Source organism: Lithobates pipiens, unplaced genomic scaffold, assembly GCF_037356315.1.
Source record: "Lithobates pipiens isolate NorthernLeopardFrog02 unplaced genomic scaffold, aLitPip1_a1.2 Scaffold_8, whole genome shotgun sequence".
Classification (NCBI taxonomy): domain Eukaryota; kingdom Metazoa; phylum Chordata; class Amphibia; order Anura; family Ranidae; genus Lithobates; species Lithobates pipiens.
Genome location: NW_027507903.1, coordinates 622,814,148 through 622,836,399, shown reverse-complemented (window position 1 = coordinate 622,836,399; position 22,252 = coordinate 622,814,148). Strand labels below are relative to the sequence as shown.

Genomic DNA, 22,252 nt, shown 5'->3' with positions numbered 1-22,252 from the left:
TTGCCACACAAGAAATATAGCATAGATTTTTCAAGGCTTATGTCATTGTGTCAGCAGATTATCTTCAATACATTAAGAATGTGAGGCTGGGTACGCATGGGCCTGCAAATCGGCAGACTTTTGGACCATGTGTACAGCTCCTTATCTGACAGAAGACAATCTCACAATCAGCTTTTATCGAACTGGCATGCTGGAAAAACGGCATCTGATCAGTGCTGACAGACATTGGCTCTGTTCTGGCGGGGGGGGGGGGGGGCAGTCCCCCTGTCAGAATACAATAGCTCAGCGGTGGAGATCTCAGCACTAACATCACTTGTAGTGATGGACCAACTTCCGACGGGACGTTTCGCGAACGTGAACCGCAAACACGGCCAAAAGTTTGCGAACCGCAAAGTTTGCGGGGGACCCCATTGACTTTAATGGCAGGCGAACCTTAAAAACCTATAGGTCATATTTTCAGCAATACTTACAAAATACTTACTAGCTGTGCACACATAGTCCCACAACATGGACACTGACATAACAAAAGTATTAAGTGAATCTGGGATCGACAACGACAAGCATTCTTTTTTATCTGTGAAATTTTGACAATTCAGGAGCGCATGAAGGCCATGGAGGAGAGGCAAGGTCAGGGCAGACTATGAAGGGGGTGCAGGAGATGATCAGTGCCACAGTCAGGGCAGCGCAGTTCTGTGCCAGTGTCCCAGTGTGCCAACCTGTGCTTGAGCCCATCCCTCTGCCCAACCCTTACCCCCACCTATGCAGGGCTCCACTGCTGTGGTCCGGAGGTGCCAGTCCAGTGTCGATCCTCAGCCATGGTGATTGGCTTCTCTGCTGGTATCTCCCTCACTGTCTGCAACCGCACCGTGATAGAGACTGAGCACTGACACCAGCACCGTGATAGAGAGCACTGACACCAGCACCATGAAAGAGAGCACTGACACCAGCACCGAGATAGAGAGCACTGACACCAGCACCGAGATAGAGAGCACTGACACCAGCACCGAGATAGAGAGCACTGACACCAGCACCATGATACGTCCTTTGACGTAATCGCTCACACCTTCTGCGATTTGCCACTTTGGCTCAAGCCTGTTGCTCCTGCCGTACCCCTACCCCTACCACCCCTGCGGAAGGGCCTGCCTCTTCCTCTGCCTGTCATTTTATAAATGACCCTGTGACAAAAGTCTCTAGAGAAGTGCAGTATGTATGTGGAAGAAGGTATATAACACCCTGCTTCAATCTGTCATTTTTGGGGGCCACTGGTCTATCACACCAGTTATAATACTTTTTTTTTATTTGCGTTTGTCACTCTTTGTAGTATCGCTGCAGAACAGCTCAGCAGTCACAATGCTGCACAGTGGAAATGCACTATACAATGCTTTCTATATGTGCAAGTATTTTATACGTGTATTACACCCCTATATACTGTACATCAAATAGTATAGCATGTCTTACTGCATTGTGGCGATAAGGAGAGAACCTCAGCACAGAGCCAATCAAAGGGGGGGGCTGTGTCTCTGTAACCAAGGATAACCAATAACGAGCAGAAACTTAGGTGAGGAAGTAACTTGGAATTTGATTATCTCATGGTGAAGAGCCCCTATGGCCATGGACAATGGAACAATCTTAGAGTCACATGAGCAGGCTGTAGAGGTCTCCCATCAAGAGCCCCAATAGCAAGTGGAGTGTCATGCAGCTGCAGTAGAATTGAGTGCTTTGATACAAAGGCAGCATCAATGAACAGGCCTGCAGCCCCGGAGTCGATTAGAGCCTGTATCTCGACGGATGACTCAGACCAAGAAAGGGTAACCGAAACCAGATGACTTATCCTTCTGGATAATTGGGCACGAACCAACGCCATCTAAGGTCGCTACGTGACAAGACCTTAAGGTTCGGGCATTTCCTGGACGGGTAGGACAAGATGTTAAAAAGTGACCCGCCTGGCCACAATAAAGGCACAATCTCTCCCTTCTCCTAAGGGTTCTTTCATCTGCAGAGAGACACGTGAAGCCCAAGTGCATGGGTTCATCTTCACTGACCGACTCTGTACCAGGAGGCATGTGAGGTGAGGGAGGCATGGGTGGCACTGCAAAGCTCGGAGACAAATATACAGGAGGCTTCCGCAAGCGCTCCTTAAAAGAGAGTCTTTCTTTGAGTCTGGAGTCAATGAGGATGGCAAACGTGATCAACGTCTCCAGTTCAGTGGGTATATCTTGGGCTATCTCATCCTTGATGGTATCTGAGAGACCATGACAAAAAGCAACTCATTGTTCCAAGCAACCTCTGCTGCCAGAGTACAGAATTCAATGGTGTAATCGGCAACAGTTCTCGTACTCTGTTTGATGGACATGAGGCACTTGGCAGCAGAAGTGTTGCATGCCAGAACGTCAAATACCCTTTTGTGTTTTAACTATTTTTATTATATTTAAAGAAAAAAAATGAAAAAAAACATAACAAAAAAGAAATTCAACTTGAAAATTTCAAAAACTCAGCATATAAAAATACAGCCATATACATTACATATTTACATAACACATTACATTTAACACATAACATTTAACATTCCTGAAATCTAAACTTCTACTCTGGATTTTCCCACTCCCCACGTCCAGGTTTTACAGTCTATACCAGTGATGGCGAACCTTGGCACTCCAGATGTTTTGGAACTACATTTCCCATGATGCTCAACTACACTGCAGAGTGCATGAGCATCATGGAAAATGTAGTTCCAAAAAATCTGGGGTGCCAAGGTTCGCCATCACTGGTCTATACCATTACTACAGAGAGGAACAAAATGAGAGAGGAGGGAAATGGGGAAGGAAGAGGGTGGAAAAAAAGAAGAAAAACAAATAGGTGGGGGTGATGGGAAAACTTAAAAACCTAAAAACCCACCCATAAATTCCCAATCTAATTATCTCAGTGCTCCTATAATACATTTTTAAATTAATCATTTAATAAGGGGTGGAACAATGGGGGGTTTTGCCTTTCGCCTACTTACTCACTCCACCCTATTACCGTGTATCTCTCTTAGCCAGAGAATTCAAATCTTTAATAAAATAACCCAAAGTGTATTATTTCATTTGTGACTATCTAATATTTATATATATATATATATATATTACTAAATTATATTTCCCTCATGTCCTGGTACCTCAATCAAACAAAAATAACCAAAAAAAAAAAGAAAAAAAGAAAAAAGGGAAAAGGGGGGGGGGGGGACACGCCTATCCACCCATCCCCTCCCAATAATAATACCTCACTCTCCCACATAGTTCCAATATACTTCAGTTTGTTTAAAATCCAACCATCCTTTCCAAGTTCTATAGAATCTTTGTCTTTTTACAAAAGCCATTTTGTAAAGATATCAGTTCTTCCATCAATCTGATTTTATCCACTTCTCTAAACCAATCCTTTATCAACGGAGCTTTTTTATTTTCCATTGTCTCGGTATTAGAGCTTTCACTGCATTTAATAGATATGGTACTACTGCTGCTCTATATTTCTTACTTGACTCCCCGGTAGCATGGAACAGACATTGCCGAGGATTGTGCACAACTTCAACCCCAACGATTTTTTAAATCATTTTCAATATCTCTCTCCAGAAAGGTTAGCTCTAGGTACACTACCACCATATGTGAGCAATCCACACTCCCTCCAACATAACGGTGATATTTCTGGATTAATCTTGTTTTGTTGGGGCATAATACCATTCCATTAACAATTTATAGTTCATTTTATTTATTCTTGTATCTATTTATGTTGAATGTACATAATCTATGATTTTATGTATTGTTTTCTCTGATGTAGTTTGATCCAATTCCAATCCCCTGCTCTCTGAAAGGTGTAATGGCTCCAAGCCTGGGAAGTAGATCAGCATCTCATATATAATAGAAATTCCATGGCCCCTTATCCCCCCCTTGATCTAATAAACTTCCCCACGGGGTAAGCTCCTTAATGGAGAAAAGGGGTTTTAGGAGAGGGTCTACAAAATGATGGAGTTGCCTATATCTTCACGTATCCCATGATGATTCCCCATATCTCTCACGTAGTTCAACTATTGTACACAGGGCATTTTCCTCCATGACGTCTTTTAATCTTAACCTACCTGAGAGTGTCCACCTCAGATATAGCTTATTCTCCTTCCCTGGTGGGAAGTAGTTTGTACCCAACAGGGGCATCAATGGACTGTTATGTTGTTATAGCCTAGTTTTGAATAGGCTATCCCAAGCTCCTAGGGTTTCCTTTGTTATTTGAGCTACATCACCAGAGATGTCCCTATACTGTCTTGGTACCCACATTATTTGACTTAATTTTCTTCCAGTGATACCCATTTTTTCTGGGAGGCACCATGGACCCAGTTGATCATCCTCCGTAACACCGCTGCCCCATGGTACCTCTCAAAATCTGGGAGATATAAACCTCCCTTTAACTTGGCCTTGTCAGAGATCCATAAGTGGTACAAGCTCTCCTATCTTTCGTTATAAATTTTCCAACCAGCTTTCCAAAAGTCTTGAAATAGGCCCTCAGGATGTTTATCGGGAGAGTCTGAAATACATACAAGGCCCTTGGCAATGTCACTATCTTAATCACGTTTATCCTACCAAACCATGACAGTTTATTTACCGTGTATCAGCCAACTGTCTGCTATGGAAATGGAAACATTTAGTATCTCCGTCTTCTCTTTATTGACCTTCAAATTCGAGATTTCTCAGTACCTTTCAAACTCTGACATTATAATTGGAAGTGATTGTCCTGGATTGAAGACATACAGTAACACATCATCTGCAAATGCAGGGACTCGATTTCCTGATTTGCCCGCATAGTCGCCAAGGAGAGGACAAACAGCAATAGCCAATACCCTTTTAAAGGAAGCCACAAATTGAGGCTAACTCAAGACTACAGGTTTTTTGCATCTCGCATAGAGGGTTTTCCCAGGCCAAGGCTCTCTCAGAAAGCAAAGATATCACAAAACCTTCTTTGCTTCTGTCCATGGGGCAGCATCTCCAAGTATATCTCAACCTGTTTGAGAAACCCCCTGCATTGGACTGGATCACCCCCAAATCACTGGGGAAGTGGAGCGAAACCAGACATACCTCTTACAGAGGTAATACTTAAGGCGGGTGCCTGCACAGAGAATGGAGCAGCAGCAGGGATGGCCTGCAACACGAGTTGTACCGGAGCAGCCACAGTGGGAGATTCTCGGTAAGCCGCGCTACTCAGGAGCATTTGTAACGCCATGGCAAACTGATCCATGCAGTGATCCTGCTCATCCAATCTGGAAAAAATATTACCAACAAGTGGATTGACTGCATCTTCTGAATTCATGGCCTTCGCCTACTGTCAGAAACCATGAATCAGACTGAGAAAGAAGTACAATTAAATCTCACTTGTTTAATAATAATAAAAAAAGGTAAACAGAGCAATGTAGGAAAAACATAGCCAGAGTTCAGGAACTGGAACAGATAGTCAGACAAGCCAAAACATCAGGGAGCCAGAGATGAGTGTAGTAGAACAGCAAGCAGGATCTGGAGCCAGAAGGATTGTCAGCCAAGCAAGTCTTTAACAGGACCACAGGAGAGCATCTCTAGAGATGTGACCAAGGTGAAGGCAGAGATCATCTGGGCTGGATGGCTTAAGTAGGCAGGACTGACGAGCAGGATATCATCAACAGGTGAGTCACTGTGGAGAGATAGGAGCTGGCAATTAGCCGACAGCTGAGTGACCAGCTCAGAGAAGGAAGGGCTGAGCCCAGTCCTGACAATTGCCTGTAAAAAAAAAATTAGCGTCCTGGATACCCTATGCTAGCAGGGGTTTAACCGAAAGTGAAGGGATCATGACTTGTTCTGACAATTGCCTGTAAAAAAAATTTGCGTCCTGGATACCCTATGCTAGCAGGGGTTTAACTGAAAGTGAAGGGATCATGGCTTCACAAATTTTGAGGGGAACTGAGACACGGATTGGAAATTGGAGCCAGATGGGGCAGAGATAAGATATCTCCCAGCTAGCAGTGATGCTTGCATAGGTTCGGTCAGGGTTCTGAGGTACCACAGTTTCTAAGTGTCAGGAGGAGTAGGTAACATATAAGGTGGGAGGGGTGTTACACTCAATGTCTACTGGGGGGGGGGGGGGGCATTGGTTCTGGGGAGGAGAACCAATGTTTGAGTTGATCCAATTGCACGGCCCAGTAATAATCTTTAACATCAGGAAAGCCTGCTCCACCAAGCAATCTGTGTTTAATTAGGCACATGTGAGAATATCTGGCTCTATGTCCCTGCCAAAAAAAGTATTTAAGGGTTCTAGACAGGAATGTTAGGTAACGGATAGGGAATGGGCAATGATCTGAAAACAGAAATAATTTGAGGTTAAGTATTTATCTTCTCTGCTGTTATTCTGCCACACCAGAAAAGCTCAAACTTGGCTATGCATTTAAGTTCATTATCAGTTCTAGAGAGCAGACATTTGTAGTTGGTGGCTGCCAGGGAGGTAGAGGACAAAGAGGAAGCAGTTAGAGTAATGCTTAGGAAAGGGATTCCTTTTGAGCTCCATGTGAAGGAAAATTGGCTCTGACAATTTAGTTTGGTGGACGCCCTGATCCTTAGGTCAAGAATTTATGATTTACAGTAGGATATACGACTAAACTGGGAGATAATTTGGAATGCCTGTGACAGAGATGATTCAGGGTTAGTCAGGAGCAGTATGATGTCATGTGTAAAGAGGTTTATTGTGGGGATTGAATTGAGGAAATGGAAACCAGTAAAGCCTGTGTGAGAACAGATCACCTCTCCCAGGGGCTCAATCAATAAATTGAAAATAGACCAACTTCCGACGGGACGTTTCGCGAACGTGAACTGCAAACACGGCCAAAAGTTTGCGAACCGCAAAGTTCGCGGCGGACCCCATTGACTTTAATGGCAGGCGAACCTTAAAAACCTATAGGTCATATTTTCAGCAATACTTACAAAATACTTACTAGCTGTGCACACATAGTCCCACAACATGGACACTGACATAACAAAAGTATTAAGTGAATCTGGGATCGACAACGACAAGCATTCTTTTTTATCTGTGAAATTTTGACAATTCAGGAGCGCATGAAGGCCATGGAGGAGAGGCAAGGTCAGGGCAGACTATGAAGGGGGTGCAGGAGATGATCAGTGCCACAGTCAGGGCAGCGCAGTCCTGTGCCAGTGTCCCAGTGTGCCAACCTGTGCTTGAGCCCATCTCTCTGCCCAACCCTTACCCCCACCTATGCAGGGCTCCACTGCTGTGGTCCAGAGGTGCCAGTCCAGTGCCGATCCTCAGCCATGGTGATTGGCTTCTCTGTTGGTATCTCCCTCACTGTCTGCAACCGCACCGTCATAGAGACTGAGCACTGACACCAGCACCATGATAGAGAGCACTGACACCAGCACCATGATAGAGAGCACTGACACCAGCACCGAGATAGAGAGCACTGACACCAGCACCGAGATAGAGAGCACTGACACCAGCACCATGATACGTCCTTTGACGTAATCGCTCGCACCTTCTGCGATTTGCCACTTTGGCTCAAGCCTGTTGCCCCTGCCGTTCCCCTACCCCTACCACCCCTGCGGAAGGGCCTGCCTCTTCCTCTGCCTGTCATTTTATAAATGACCCTGTGACAAAAGTCTCTAGAGAAGTGCAGTATGTATGTGAAAGAAGGTATATAACACCCTGCTTCAATCTGTCATTTTTGGGGGCCACTGGTCTATCACACCAGTTATAATACTTTTTTTTTTATTTGCGTTTGTCACTCTTTGTAGTATCGCTGCAGAACAGCTCAGCAGTCACAATGCTGCACAGTGGAAATGCACTATACAATGCTTTCTATATGTGCAAGTATTTTATACGTGTATTACACCCCTATATACTGTACATCAAATAGTATAGCATGTCTTACTGCATTGTGGCGATAAGGAGAGAACCTCAGCACAGAGCCAATCAAAGGGGGGGGGGGGGGGGGGGGCTGTGTCTCTGTAACCAAGGATAACCAATAATGAGCAGAAACTTAGGTGAGGAATAAACTTGGAATTTGATTATCTCATGGTGAAGAGCCCCTATGGCCATGGACAATGGAACAGTCTTAGAGTCACATGAGCAGGCTGTAGAGGTCTCCCATCAAGAGCCCCAATGGCAAGTGGAGTGTCACGCAGCTGCAGTAGAATTGAGTGCTTTGATACAAAGGCAGCATCAATGAACAGGCCTGCAGCCCCGGAGTCGATTAGAGCCTGTATCTCGACGGATGACTCAGACCAAGAAAGGGTAACCGAAACCAGATGGCTTATCCTTCTGGATAATTCGGCACGAACCAACACCATCTAAGGTCATTACGTGACAAGACCTTAAGGTTCGGGCATTTCCTGGACGGGTAGGACAAGATTTTAAAAAGTGACCCGCCTGGCCACAATAAAGGCACAATCTCTCCCTCCTCCTCCTAAGGGTTCTTTCATCTGCAGAGAGACACGTGAAGCCCAAGTGCATGGGTTCATCTTCACTGACCGACTCGGTACCAGGAGGCATGGGAGGTGAGGGAGGCATGGGTGGCACTGCAAAGCTCAGAGACAAATATACAGGAGGCTTCCGCAAGCGCTCCTTAAAAGAGAGTCTATCTTTGAGTCTGGAGTCAATGAGGATGGCAAACGTGATCAACGTCTCCAGCTCAGTGGGTATATCTTGGGCTATCTCATCTTTGATGGTATCTGAGAGACCATGACAAAAAGCAACTCATTGTTCCAAGCAACCTCTGCTGCCAGAGTACAGAATTCAATGGCGTAATCGGCAACAGTTCTCGTACTCTGTTTGATGGACATGAGGCACTTGGCAGCAGAAGCGTTGCGTGCCAGAACGTCAAATACCCTTTTGTGTTTTAACTATTTTTATTATATTTAAAGAAAAAATAAAGAAAAAAAACATAACAAAAAAGAAATTCAACTTGAAAATTTCAAAAACTCAGCATATAAAAATACAGCCATATACATTACATATTTACATAACACATTACATTTAACACATAACATTTAACATTAACATTTAACATTCCTGAAATCTAAACTTCTACTCTGGATTTTCCCACTCCCCACGTCCAGGTTTTACAGTCTATACCAGTGATGGCGAACCTTGGCACTCCAGATGTTTTGGAACTACATTTCCCATGATGCTCAACTACACTGCAGAGTGCATGAGCATCATGGAAAATGTAGTTCCAAAAAATCTGGGGTGCCAAGGTTCGCCATCACTGGTCTATACCATTACTACAGAGAGGAACAAAATGAGAGAGGAGGGAAATGGGGAAGGAAGAGGGTGGAAAAAAAGAAGAAAAACAAATAGGTGGGGGTGATGGGAAAACTTAAAAACCTAAAAACCCACCCATAAATTCCCAATCTAATTATCTCAGTGCTCCTATAATACATTTTTAAATTAATCATTTAATAAGGGGTGGAACAATGGGGGGTTTTGCCTTTCGCCTACTTACTCACTCCACCCTATTACCGTGTATCTCTCTTAGCCAGAGAATTCAAATCTTTAATAAAATAACCCAAAGTGTATTATTTCATTTGTGACTATCTAATATTTATATATATATATATATATTACTAAATTATATTTCCCTCATGTCCTGGTACCTCAATCAAACAAAAATAACCAAAAAAAAAAAGAAAAAAAGAAAAAAGGGAAAAGGGGGGGGGGGGACACGCCTATCCACCCATCCCCTCCCAATAATAATACCTCACTCTCCCACATAGTTCCAATATACTTCAGTTTGTTTAAAATCCAACCATCCTTTCCAAGTTCTATAGAATCTTTGTCTTTTTACAAAAGCCATTTTGTAAAGATATCAGTTCTTCCATCAATCTGATTTTATCCACTTCTCTAAACCAATCCTTTATCAACGGAGCTTTTTTATTTTCCATTGTCTCGGTATTAGAGCTTTCACTGCATTTAATAGATATGGTACTACTGCTGCTCTATATTTCTTACTTGACTCCCCGGTAGCATGGAACAGACATTGCCGAGGATTGTGCACAACTTCAACCCCAACGATTTTTTAAATCATTTTCAATATCTCTCTCCAGAAAGGTTAGCTCTAGGTACACTACCACCATATGTGAGCAATCCACACTCCCTCCAACATAACGGTGATATTTCTGGATTAATCTTGTTTTGTTGGGGCATAATACCATTCCGTTAACAAATTATAGTTCATTTTATCTATTCTTGTATCTATTTATGTTGAATGTACATAATCTATGATTTTATGTATTGTTTTCTCTGATGTAGTTTGATCCAATTCCAATCCCCTGCTCTCTGAAAGGTGTAATGGCTCCAAGCCTGGGGAGTAGATCAGCATCTCATATATAATAGAAATTCCATGGCCCCTTATCCCCCCCTTGATCTAATAAACTTCCCCACGGGGGTAAGCTCCTTAATGGAGCAAAGGGGTTTTAGGAGAGGGTCTACAAAATGATGGAGTTGCCTATATCTTCACGTATCCCATGATGATTCCCCATATCTCTCACGTAGTTCAACTATTGTACACAGGGCATTTTCCTCCATGACGTCTTTTAATCTTAACCTATCTGAGAGTGTCCACCTCAGATATAGCTTATTCTCCTTCCCTGGTGGGAAGTAGTTTGTACCCAACAGGGGCATCAATGGACTGTTATGTTGTTATAGCCTAGTTTTGAATAGGCTATCCCAAGCTCCTAGGGTTTCCTTTGTTATTTGAGCTACATCACCAGAGATGTCCCTATACTGTCTTGGTACCCACATTATTTGACTTAATTTTCTTCCAGTGATACCCATTTTTTCTGGGAGGCACCATGGACCCAGTTGATCATCCTCCGTAACACCGCTGCCCCATGGTACCTCTCAAAATCTGGGAGATATAAACCTCCCTTTAACTTGGCCTTGTCAGAGATCCATAAGTGGTACAAGCTCTCCTATCTTTCCATATACATTTTCCAACCAGATTTCCAAGAGTCTTGAAATAGGCCCTCAGGATGTTTATCGGGAGAGTCTGAAATACATACAAGGCCCTTGGCAATGTCACTATCTTAATCACGTTTATCCTACCAAACCATGACAGTTTATTTACCGTGTATCAGCCAACTGTCTGCTATGGAAATGGAAACATTTAGTATCTCCGTCTTCTCTTTATTGACCTTCAAATTCGAGATTTCTCAGTACCTTTCAAACTCTGACATTATAATTGGAAGTGATTGTCCTGGATTGAAGACATACAGTAACACATCATCTGCAAATGCAGGGACTCGATTTCCTGATTTGCCCGCATAGTCGCCAAGGAGAGGACAAACAGCAATAGCCAATACCCTTTTAAAGGAAGCCACAAATTCAGGCTAACTCAAGACTACAGGTTTTTTGCATCTCGCATAGAGGGTTTTCCCAGGCCAAGGCTCTCTCAGAAAGCAAAGATATCACAAAACCTTCTTTGCTTCTGTCCATGGGGCAGCATCTCCAAGTATATCTCAACCTGTTTGAGAAACCCTCTGCATTGGACTGGATCACCCCCAAATCACTGGGGAAGTGGAGCGAAACCAGACATACCTCTTACAGAGGTAATACTTAAGGCGGGTGCCTGCACAGAGAATGGAAGCAGCAGCAGGGATGGCCTGCAACACGGGTTGTACCGGAGCAGCCACAGTGGGAGATTCTCGGTAAGCCGCGCTACTCAGGAGCATTTGTAACGCCATGGCAAACTGATCCAGGCAGTGATCCTGCTCATCCAATCTGGAAAAAATATTACCAACAAGTGGATTGACTGCATCTTCTGAATTCATGGCCTTCGCCTACTGTCAGAAACCATGAATCAGACTGAGAAAGAAGTACAATTAAATCTCACTTGTTTAATAATAATAAAAAAAGGTAAACAGAGCAATGTAGGAAAAACATAGCCAGAGTTCAGGAACTGGAACAGATAGTCAGACAAGCCAAAACATCAGGGAGCCAGAGATGAGTGTAGTAGAACAGCAAGCAGGATCTGGAGCCAGAAGGATTTTCAGCCAAGCAAGTCTTTAACAGGACCACAGGAGAGCATCTCTAGAGATGTGACCAAGGTGAAGGCAGAGATCATCTGGGCTGGATGGCTTAAGTAGGCAGGACTGACGAGCAGGATATCATCAACAGGTGAGTCACTGTGGAGAGATAGGAGCTGGCAATTAGCCGACAGCTGAGTGACCAGCTCAGAGAAGGAAGGGCTGAGCCCAGTCCTGACAATTGCCTGTAAAAAAAAATTAGCGTCCTGGATACCCTATGCTAGCAGGGGTTTAACCGAAAGTGAAGGGATCATGGCTTGTCCTGACAATTGCCTGTAAAAAAAATTAGCGTCCTGGATACCCTATGCTAGCAGGGGTTTAACTGAAAGTGAAGGGATCATGGCTTCACAAATTTTGAGGGGAACTGAGACACGGATTGGAAATTGGAGCCAGATGGGGCAGAGATAAGATATCTCCCAGCTAGCAGTGATGCTTGCATAGGTTCGGTCAGGGTTTTGAGGTCCCACAGTTTCTAAGTGTCAGGAGGAGTAGGTAACATATAAGGTGGGAGTGGTGTGGCACTTAATGTCTACTGGGGGGGGGGGGGGGGCATTGGTTCTGGGGAGGAGAACCAATGTTTGAGTTGATCCAATTGCACGGCCCAGTAATAATCTTTAACATCAGGAAAGCCTGCTCCACCAAGCAATCTGTGTTTAATTAGGCACATGTGAGAATATCTGGCTCTATGTCCCTGCCAAACAAAGTATTTAAGGGTTCTAGACAGGAATGTTAGGTAACGGATAGGGAATGGGCAATGATCTGAAAACAGAAATAATTTGAGGTTAAGTATTTATCTTCTCTGCTGTTATTCTGCCACACCAGAAAAGCTCAAACTTGGCTATGCATTTAAGTTCATTATCAGTTCTAGAGAGCAGACATTTGTAGTTGGTGGCTGCCAGGGAGGTAGAGGACAAAGAGGAAGCAGTTAGAGTAATGCTTAGGAAAGGGATTCCTTTTGAGCTCCATGTGAAGGAAAATTGGCTCTGACAATTTAGTTTGGTGGACGCCCTGATCCTTAGGTCAAGAATTTATGATTTACAGTAGGATATACGACTAAACTGGGAGAGAATTTGGAATGCCTGTGACAGAGATGATTCAGGGTTGGTCAGGAGCAGTATGATGTCATGTGTAAAGAGGTTTATTGTGGGGATTGAATTGAGGAAATGGAAACCAGTAAAGCCTGTGTGAGAACAGATCACCTCTCCCAGGGGCTCAATCAATAAATTGAAAATAGATGGGGACAAAGGCCACCCCTGTCTAGTCCCATTACAGATGGTGAAGGGTCTCGATGTAGACCAGACCAGATGCATTCACTTGAGCCAATAGAGTGGAGTTTAGGGCCATAATGGCAGATAAATGTTGCCTTGGAAGCCAAATTTCTCTAGGACTTTTGACATGTAGAGCCAATCTACTCTATCGAATGCTTTCTCTGCATCCACCGATAGAAACCGAGAGGGCATTTGGATTTTCTCTGCAAAATTAATAATGTTGATAATTTGTCTCATCGCATCTAAAGTTTGTCTCCCCAGGATGAATCCCATTTGGTGTTTCTTGATCAAAGTAGGTAACACACACATCAGATGCTTTGCTATTTATTTTGCATAGATCTTCAAGTCTGTATCCAATAGCGAAATCGGGATGGAAATTGTCAGGCATAGTGGGGTCTTTGCCCGTTATGGGCAGGGTGACCACCTGTGCTTTCAGCATCTCCGGGGCAAAATGAGAAGAACACACAGCTTTAGCAAACACTGGATTTATGTGTGTGATTAAAGTTTTTGGCAAACAATTTTTAATATTCATTTGAGAGACCATCTGGGCCAGGGGATTTGCCATTGGGAAGGGATTGTATGGATTTGGAAATTTACAAGTCTGAGAAGGTAGCATTAAGTATTAGAAGCTGCTCATCCATAAGAGATGGGAGTTGTAATTCAGCTCAGGAAACTCTGAATGTGAGACAGGGAAGGTTGGGGAGTGTTAGGACCCTCATGGAAGTTGTAAAGCGTGCTATAGTTTTTGTCAAATTTATCCGCTATAGCTTGTGGTTTAGTTATTTTATAGTTTAAATTGGGATGTGAAAGGAGGGAGGTTCTAGTTCTTGCTTGGGCGGCTTTCAATCTGTCGGCTAGGTATTCCCCGGCTTTATTAGCATTAGCATAGTTGAAAAGTTTAAGGAATTGGAAGGGCCGGTCATACTTTTCCATGAAGAGGGTTCTCAGTTCTCCTCAAAGGGTGGCCATGGAGGCTGATATAGAAGGGGTAGGGGAGATTTTGTTTTTTAAATCAAGAGAATTAATTTCCGAGAACAAAGTGGACAATTTTTAATTAAATTGTTTCCTGACCCTGGCCTCTTGTTGGATACACATTCCCCATATAAAATCCTTATGGGCATTCCAAAGAGTGCAGGGGTCTGACACGGAATGAGCATTTCTTGAGAAAAAGTTCTGGAGATGCTGAGACACAGCCTGAGACTCAGTATTATCTTGCAGCAGTTTAACATTACATCACCATAATGGTGGTCTAAAAAAGGGCTCCTGCTCTTCAATCACTATGCAAACAGCCTAATGATCAAACCATGTAATATAATGGAGGGAGGTGGCGGAAACCCTTTGAAGATGCCACAAAGAAACCTATGCAGAAGTAAGAGTCATGTCTGGGGAAAAAGAATGTGTAATACCTTTCACAAGCGTGTTGGCACCACCAGACATCTAACACCCCTTCCCTGTGGAAAAGGTCCCGTGGGGACAAGTGCTTCCTCTTTTGTCATATTAAAGTCCCCATTTATCAACAACTGACCATACTTGACAGAGGAGATAAATTTGAAGATCCTATGTAGGAACCTCAACCGGTGCAAATTTGGGGCGTTAATAGAGACAATGGTGTGGTGTATGGCATGGAGTTAAAATCCCCTGTAATAATAATATATCTACCCTCATTGTCCAGGAGCAAGCTTTTGAGATGGAAAGAAATGGATTTGTCAATAGCCGGAAGAACTCCCCTTCTTCTCTGAAGCACTGGCCAAGAAGATGTGTGGAATGTCTCTATGGGTACATTTAGGGGGTAGCGTCTTTACAAAAATGTGTTTCCTGAATGCATAAAATGTCCGCCTTAGCTTTAGATGTTTCCTCTAGAAAGAGAATCTCTTATCTGGGTGATTGAGGCCCTTGACATTGAGAGACAGGCAGTTTAGCAGCATAGTAGGGCCATAATGGGTGAGTGGCGATGATCAGAGTCTGGCATGAGTGGAGACCCCCAGAGATGATGAGGGTGCATATGGATTAATGGAGGAGGACCAGCTGTGTAGAATAAAGGAGCTGGGCTTGTACTGGAATGCCAACAGGTAACTATAGTTTGAAGAGTGTAAAACAAAGCAAACAACAAAAACAATCCAAAATAGGGGCCCATATTAGGGACTGCACAAAAACATGAAAACTGTGTTGATAATGAGCGGGGGGACAGAAAGGGAAAAGCCTTCTCGGGCCTGGGGGGTAGAGGGAGTGGATCGGAATCCTCCAGAAGCATTCTTTTTTGGAGATCTTTTGTGGGAAACAACTTGCCAATCCAGTTGCAGTGGTTCAGGATGATCATGGAGTGATTTGGCAGGTGATGGGTCTGGGATAATACCCCATTGCCAACAGGCTTGCATACCTTTCTCCAGGGTGGTAAGATGGATCGTCACCCCATTATTACTTGTGTGGAATCTTATGGCTGGCTGCACAAGGCTTTGGTCACTGTCGCTAAGTTTTTGTGAGGTTGGAGGATTGTCCAACTGGTCGTTGGCGGATAGAATTTTATTTTTCGCATGTAAAAAGTGAATCCTAAGTCAGACATCCCTTGGGACCTCTGGTGGAAGAAAGAAAGGTTTGAGCTGGATGTATTCTATCAATGAGTAGGTCCGTAGGTGTCAGAGAAGGGGCCACGGTTGAAAAAAGGTCATGAGCATATTGCATCAGTTGGTCTGGCAGGAATGATTCTGGAACCCTTCTTATTTTAATGTTATTCCTCTTTGACCTATCTTTTAGGTAAGCCACATGATATCCTCAGAGTGAGACGCGTGGGACGCGTGGGTATCCGCCATGGTATTAAATGACGCAGTCACATCAGTCATAGACGTTTCAACCCTATCAACAGTCTCTCCTAAATTCTGGATTTCAGCTTTAAATTAATTAATACAGGTCAGAATAAAAAGTTGCGCACAGGAGTAATAACATGTCCTTCAATACAGTATCTGAGACTGGCTGGGCCAGTATAGGAAATGCAGCAATAGGATGTGGGTGGACTGCACTGGCAGAGGCCTGGGCAGAGCTTACCTCTGCTGTGTTGCTCCTGGTGGAAGACTCCCTGTGTGGCTTGGATTTTGCTGGACTGTGTATAGATGAGGTGGAGGAGCCAGAGAAACCCCCATTACCAAAATGGGAGGAGGGGAGCCCGTTAGAGCCATCAACCTGGCCTGGATACTGGCCACCCTGTTGTGGATGCGGGCTGCTGCCATTTTGTTGTAGCCGGTGGCTCTGAAAGGTGAAGATGGTGGCCAATATACAGGGTTGCCGTGGGTCTTTCTTTTAGTACAGCATGCTCTGGGGCTAGGTGAGGGTCCAGGAGTAGGTTGAAGGCAGCTGAAGTGGGGAAGGAGCCCAATGGTGTATATCCCCAGAGGTGGAGCGGAGCCTCAGCAAGAAGCAGCCATACTTGAGCTCAGTCATCACGCCCCCTCTAAAAATGTTTACGGCTTTTTCTGATCTCATGGTAACTCAGGCTGTAGATAATAGGTTTCAACAGTGGAGTTGTCACAATGTAGAAAAGAGACATAAATGTGTTTGTATTAGGTGATCTCTTATTAGTTTATGTCAAATAAACAGCCATCAAGCTCCCATAATATGTGTATACAGTGGCAAGGTGTGAGCAACACGCCGGAAAAGGCTTTTCATCTTCTGTTGGTTGAAGAAAGGTGTAATGTAGCAAAGGAGATGAATACATAGATCACAATAATAAGAGAAAAGGGAAAAAAAAAACACCTAATATGGTCTGATGTAGGGATCTCTATCACTGGAGTAGAATCACAGAAGAAGTGGTCAAAGTTATTCCCACCATAAAGATGTATATGATACACCAACTAATTCACCCAACACAAAGACAACCAAGACCAAACAATCATCTGAAGACAAATTTGGGGTTTCATGATTGAATGATAGTGCATTAATTTGCATCTGGCCAAATATCAATCATAGGACATTTTTGCAATAAGAAAACATTGCACACTTCCAAAAACAGCGAAGCAATGCATCTGGATAATGTAGGCAGTAACAGATATTGTGATTCTATCCTTTAGTATAATTTCTAACATCACTGGAACTATGGTGGTGGTTATCATAAGGTCAGCTATTGCCAAGTGTTTGAGGAAGTAGAACATTGGGATTTTAGGATGGTCATTTATCAAAATTAAAACAATGATGATGAGATTTACAATTAATGTCACCATATAGGAGAAGAAAAACAGAATGAAGAGAAGCATTTTAAATATATGGAGGTTTTGAAATCCAAGAAGCAATACTCAACTACTTTAGTTTGGTTGTCTTCACACATGTCTTGAGGAAAGAGTCAACACCTCAGATAGAAAGGATAACTTGCCACAGATTTGTGGCAGTGCTGAATTGTAGGTCTGTTAACTTGATGCACATTTTCATTGGAAAGTTGTACACTTGCAGAGCACTTGAAGCACAAGTTCTAGTTGACACTTTTGCAATTTTTAGCAAATTTGCATAGCAAGTCTCTAGCAAGAGCAAAGATGCCATGGTGAGTCTACAGTAAGAGCTCTGCAAGTGAAGCCTGGCAAGTTTAGCAATAGCTTAGCAAGTCGTTTTCAAAGTCATAGCACAATTGCTTGCTATCTAGGACAAGAACATAAAAACGGTCTCACCTGATGTACTGATGGACATCTCATTTCTTGCGACCCCAACATGCCAGGAAAGTACAAATACCCCCCCAAATTACCCTTTTTTGAAAGTAGACATTCCAAGGTATTTAGTAAGATGCATGGTGAGGTTTTTGATGTTGTCATTTATTCCCATAATTCTTTGCAAAATTAAGATTTTTTTTCCCCCACAAAATTGTCACTGTAATAGGATATTCCTCTCACATGGCATGTGTATACCACAAATGACACCCCAAAATACATTCTGCGACTCCTCCTAAGTATGGCAATACCACATGTGTGGGACTTTTACACAGCTGAGCCACAAAGAGAGGCCCAACTAGCAGGGAACACCATCAGGCATTCTAGGAGCATAAATTACATATCTAACCTGTTGACTACCTACTACACTTTTGAATGCCCTGGAGCACCAGGACAATGGCATGTCACATTGATGTGGCACTGATGACAGATGGCACTGATATGTGGCACTGATGACATGTGACACTGATGTGGCACTGATGACAGATGGCACTAATACATGGCACTGATGACAGATGGCACTAATACGTGGCACTGATGACACATGGCACTGAAGTGGCACTAATGACAGATGGCACTAATACGTGGCACTGATGACACATGACACTGAAGTGGCACTGATGACAGATGGAACTAATACGTGGCACTGATGACACATGACACTGATGTGGCACTGATGACAGGTGGAACTAATACATGGCACTGATACATGGCACTGATAACAAATGACACTGATGTGGCACTGATGAAAGGAGGCACTAATACGTGGCACTGATGACAGATGGCACTGATGAGGCACTGATGACAGATGGCACTGATACATGGCACTGATGACACGTGACATTGATAACAGATGGCACGTGACACTGACAGGTGACACTGATGACAGATGGCACTGACAGGTGGCCCTGGGGACAGATGACACTGATAGGTGGCACTGGGGACAGATGGCCCTGACAGGTGGCACTGGGGACAGATGGCACTGATAGGTGCATTGGGGACAGATGGCACTGGGAACAGATGGCACTGGTAGGTGGCACTGGGGACAGATGGCACTGACAGGTGGCACTGGGTACAGGTGGCACTGGGGTCAGGTGGCATGATAGGTAGTGTGGGCACTGTATTTATTGTGTTTTATGTAGTTTTCACTTACTCTGCAGCACATGGTCTCTGTGTGAGGAGGGAGATGCCGGCAATGAGAGATGATCTCATATGTTTACATTTGAGATCATCTCACATTGGACATGCCGATCGAGTGCTAAATTGCCGCTGTAATTGGCCATTTAGCATGATCTGTGAATGGCTGTGTCCAAGGGACACAGACAACACAGATTCTCCCTGATGCATGCCCGCGGCAGCGCATAGGAAACAAGTAAACAGGAGTTTGTCCAGGGACACCCTCCCGGCAATTGAGCGCCGTGCTGTAGCCGTGTTTTGCCTATAGCGAGGTGCCTAGTGGTTAACAACACAAGAGGGAAGTATCATGAAAACCATTAATTAAATCATATAAAGCAGAGATAAAGATTAATTGAACTTTAGTGGAAAAAATCTAATAAAAAGACAAAATACAGTAAAATACCATACACAATTTCTACACAAGCCACGTTATAATTTTAATTTTACAAAAAATTACCTCTTCTCTGCAGCCCCTGTATTTTCTGTAAAATTCTGTGTCATACGGCATTCTGGAGGCATTCTGCTGGTCTACAGAACAACCCACAGAAATGTAATTTCTTATGTGTGTGATTGGCTCACTTGTAACTTCTTTGGATGCCTAAATAATAATAAAGAAAAGATCAAGTCAAAGATTCTAAAACTAGACTACTAGCAAGGACTATGAAGCCCACTAGTTTCAGTATCAATGATGTGTTTTAACATATCTAAAAATGTTTTTAAAGCTTTTTCTGATCTCATGGTTTCTCAGGCTGTAGATAATAGGATTCAACAGTGGAGTTGTCACAATGTAGAAAAGAGACATAAATTTGTTTGTATTAGGTGATCTTTTATCAGTTGGTGTCAAATAAACAGCCATCAAGCTCCCATAATATGTGCACACAGTGGTCAGGTGTGAGGTACATGTGGAAAAGGCTTTCCATCTTCCATTGGTTGAAGAAAGTTGTAATATAGCAAAGAAGATGAATACATAGGTCACAATAATAAAGGCAAAAGGAAGAAAAATAACAATAATGGCCAGAGAAAGATCAACTAATATGAAAAGGGAACCATCTGATGTAGAAAGCTCTATCACTGGAGCAGAATCACAGAAGAAGTGGTCAATGTTTTTCCCACCACAAAAATGTAACTGATACAACAAAACAAATTCACCCGACACAAAGACAACCAACAACCAAGACCAGAAAACCATCTGAAGACAAACTTGGGGTTCCATGATTAAATGATAACGCATTGGGTTACATATGGCCAAATATCGATCATAGGACATAACTGCAATAAGAAAACATTGCACACTTCCAAAAATAGCAAAGCAATGCATTTGGATAATGCAGGCGGTAACAGAAATTGCAATTCCTTCCTTTAGTATAATTTCTAACATCATTGGGACTATGGCGGTGGTTATCATGAGGTCAGCTATTGCCAAGTGTTTGAGGAAGTAGAACATTGGGATTTTGAGATGGTCAATTATCGAAATTAAAACAACGATGATGAGGTTCCCATTTAATGTCACCATATAGGAGAAGAAAAACACAATGAAGAGAAGAATTTTAAATGTATGGAGGTTTTGAAATCCAAGAAGGAAGAATTCAGCTACTTCAGTTTGGTTGTCTTCACACATGTCTTCAGGAAAGAGTCAAGACAAGAACATAAAAACGGTCGTCCTCCTGAAAAAAAAGTTGAAACTTTTGAATGTAGTATCTTCAACAACACAAGTCACTTCTCTTAAATCTATATAATTGGGTGGAAGACACCCGCTCCTTTGATGACCATGTTGCACAATTATTCATTATCCTTATCCTTAGTAAATATTCCTTTGTGTGTATATCCCAAATAATTTATAATCCCAGTTTCGGGTTCATAAACCCGTGACTTGAATTATTATTTTTTATATGTGTTTCCATCAGTTATTGAGAACTTCTTTATTATTTTTTCCAGGTTTTTTTTCCCCCTGGAATCTATCCATCGATCAATCGAACATATGGGCTGTTGGCTGGGTATGTTGCAGTCTTTTTTCTGGGGTTGCGATGCGCTCAGCTCCCTCCCTACCTCCCATTATGTATCTCAAGGGGTGGTGGTGTTCGATCTCAGCGCATCGGCGTCATGCACAAATGGGCCCCTCGAGTGGTGTCAACAGACGCTGCAAGGTGGGAGTATTTCTTTCTTTTTGTCTTTCCACCTGATGCTGCAGCTAAGATGGGTGGGCACCCACTGAGGTATAGATTATCCTCAGCTGTGAGTGTTCATCCACTGCGCTCCACTAGGAAGGGATCACTCCTTAATTCAACATATGGGTAATAGAGTTTTATTCATTTTTTTTTTCCTCTATGCACATGCATTGTTTTTCATTCAGAGCACTGCACACATTTTTTCACACATTTCAATGGATGATTTTTGTATTTCCTCATCATCCATTCCCACTTATTTTACACACATTTAGCTTTCTCCTATTTCCCAATCATTTTTGCATGTCTCATTCACACACATTTTTCAGTAATTAGCTATATCCATTTAACACTGGCAATCCAACACTCAGTGTTTTGCTTTTTGTTTTTTTTGTTTTTTGAGTGCTTTTGTTTTTTTTGTGACACATCCCACTTCTCCTCTTTTTTTCTTTTTCACAGATTTGGATAATACATATACATTCAGTACCTAGTGGACTAGTGTTGAAGGCCAGTGGCGTAACTAGAACCTTCAGGGCCCCGATGCAAGAAACCATGAAGGCCCCCCCTGAACCCCAGCCAGGGCCCTTCCCTCCGAGTCCGGAGGTGGTACTCCAGGGGGGGGGGGTGGACTCTGGCTGGGGAGAACAGACATCGGACTGAGCGGCAATGCATGGAGCAGGAGAGGGGTACTCTGAGGAGCCAACCGAGGACACAGGTCATGCGGGAATGCACAACTAAAGAGCAGCCAGTGTGATAGTCGAGCATGGAGCTCTGCTAGTCACCCTCCACCTCCAGCCACCCGTGTGCATGGTGCACTGGTACCCCTAGCTGCCTATGCTGCTGCCGGCCATATGTAGAGGGGGCTGCATGGGCCCCCTGCAGCATAG

At 43.3% G+C, this 22,252-nt stretch overlaps 1 protein-coding gene and 1 pseudogene across 1 annotated transcript; both read right to left on the bottom strand.

Annotated features, from left to right (window-relative positions):
- Nucleotides 1-16,787: 16,787 nt before the first annotated feature.
- LOC143962375 (olfactory receptor 10A7-like) lies at nt 16,788-17,657 on the bottom strand (annotated as a pseudogene).
- A 2,139-nt stretch (nt 17,658-19,796) lies between these two features.
- Nucleotides 19,797-20,861, bottom strand: LOC143963898 (olfactory receptor 5P66-like). Its single transcript, XM_077473636.1, has one exon. It carries the CDS (start codon nt 20,819-20,821, stop codon nt 19,886-19,888), a length of 936 nt encoding a protein of 311 aa, XP_077329762.1. The 5' UTR covers nt 20,822-20,861; the 3' UTR covers nt 19,797-19,885.
- Between the last annotated feature and the right edge of the window lie 1,391 nt (nt 20,862-22,252).

Coding starts and splice junctions, on each gene's coding strand:
- LOC143963898 (XM_077473636.1), bottom strand. CDS start 20,821: ATGTGTGAAGACAACCAAACTGAAGTAGCTGAATTCTTCCTTCTTGGA.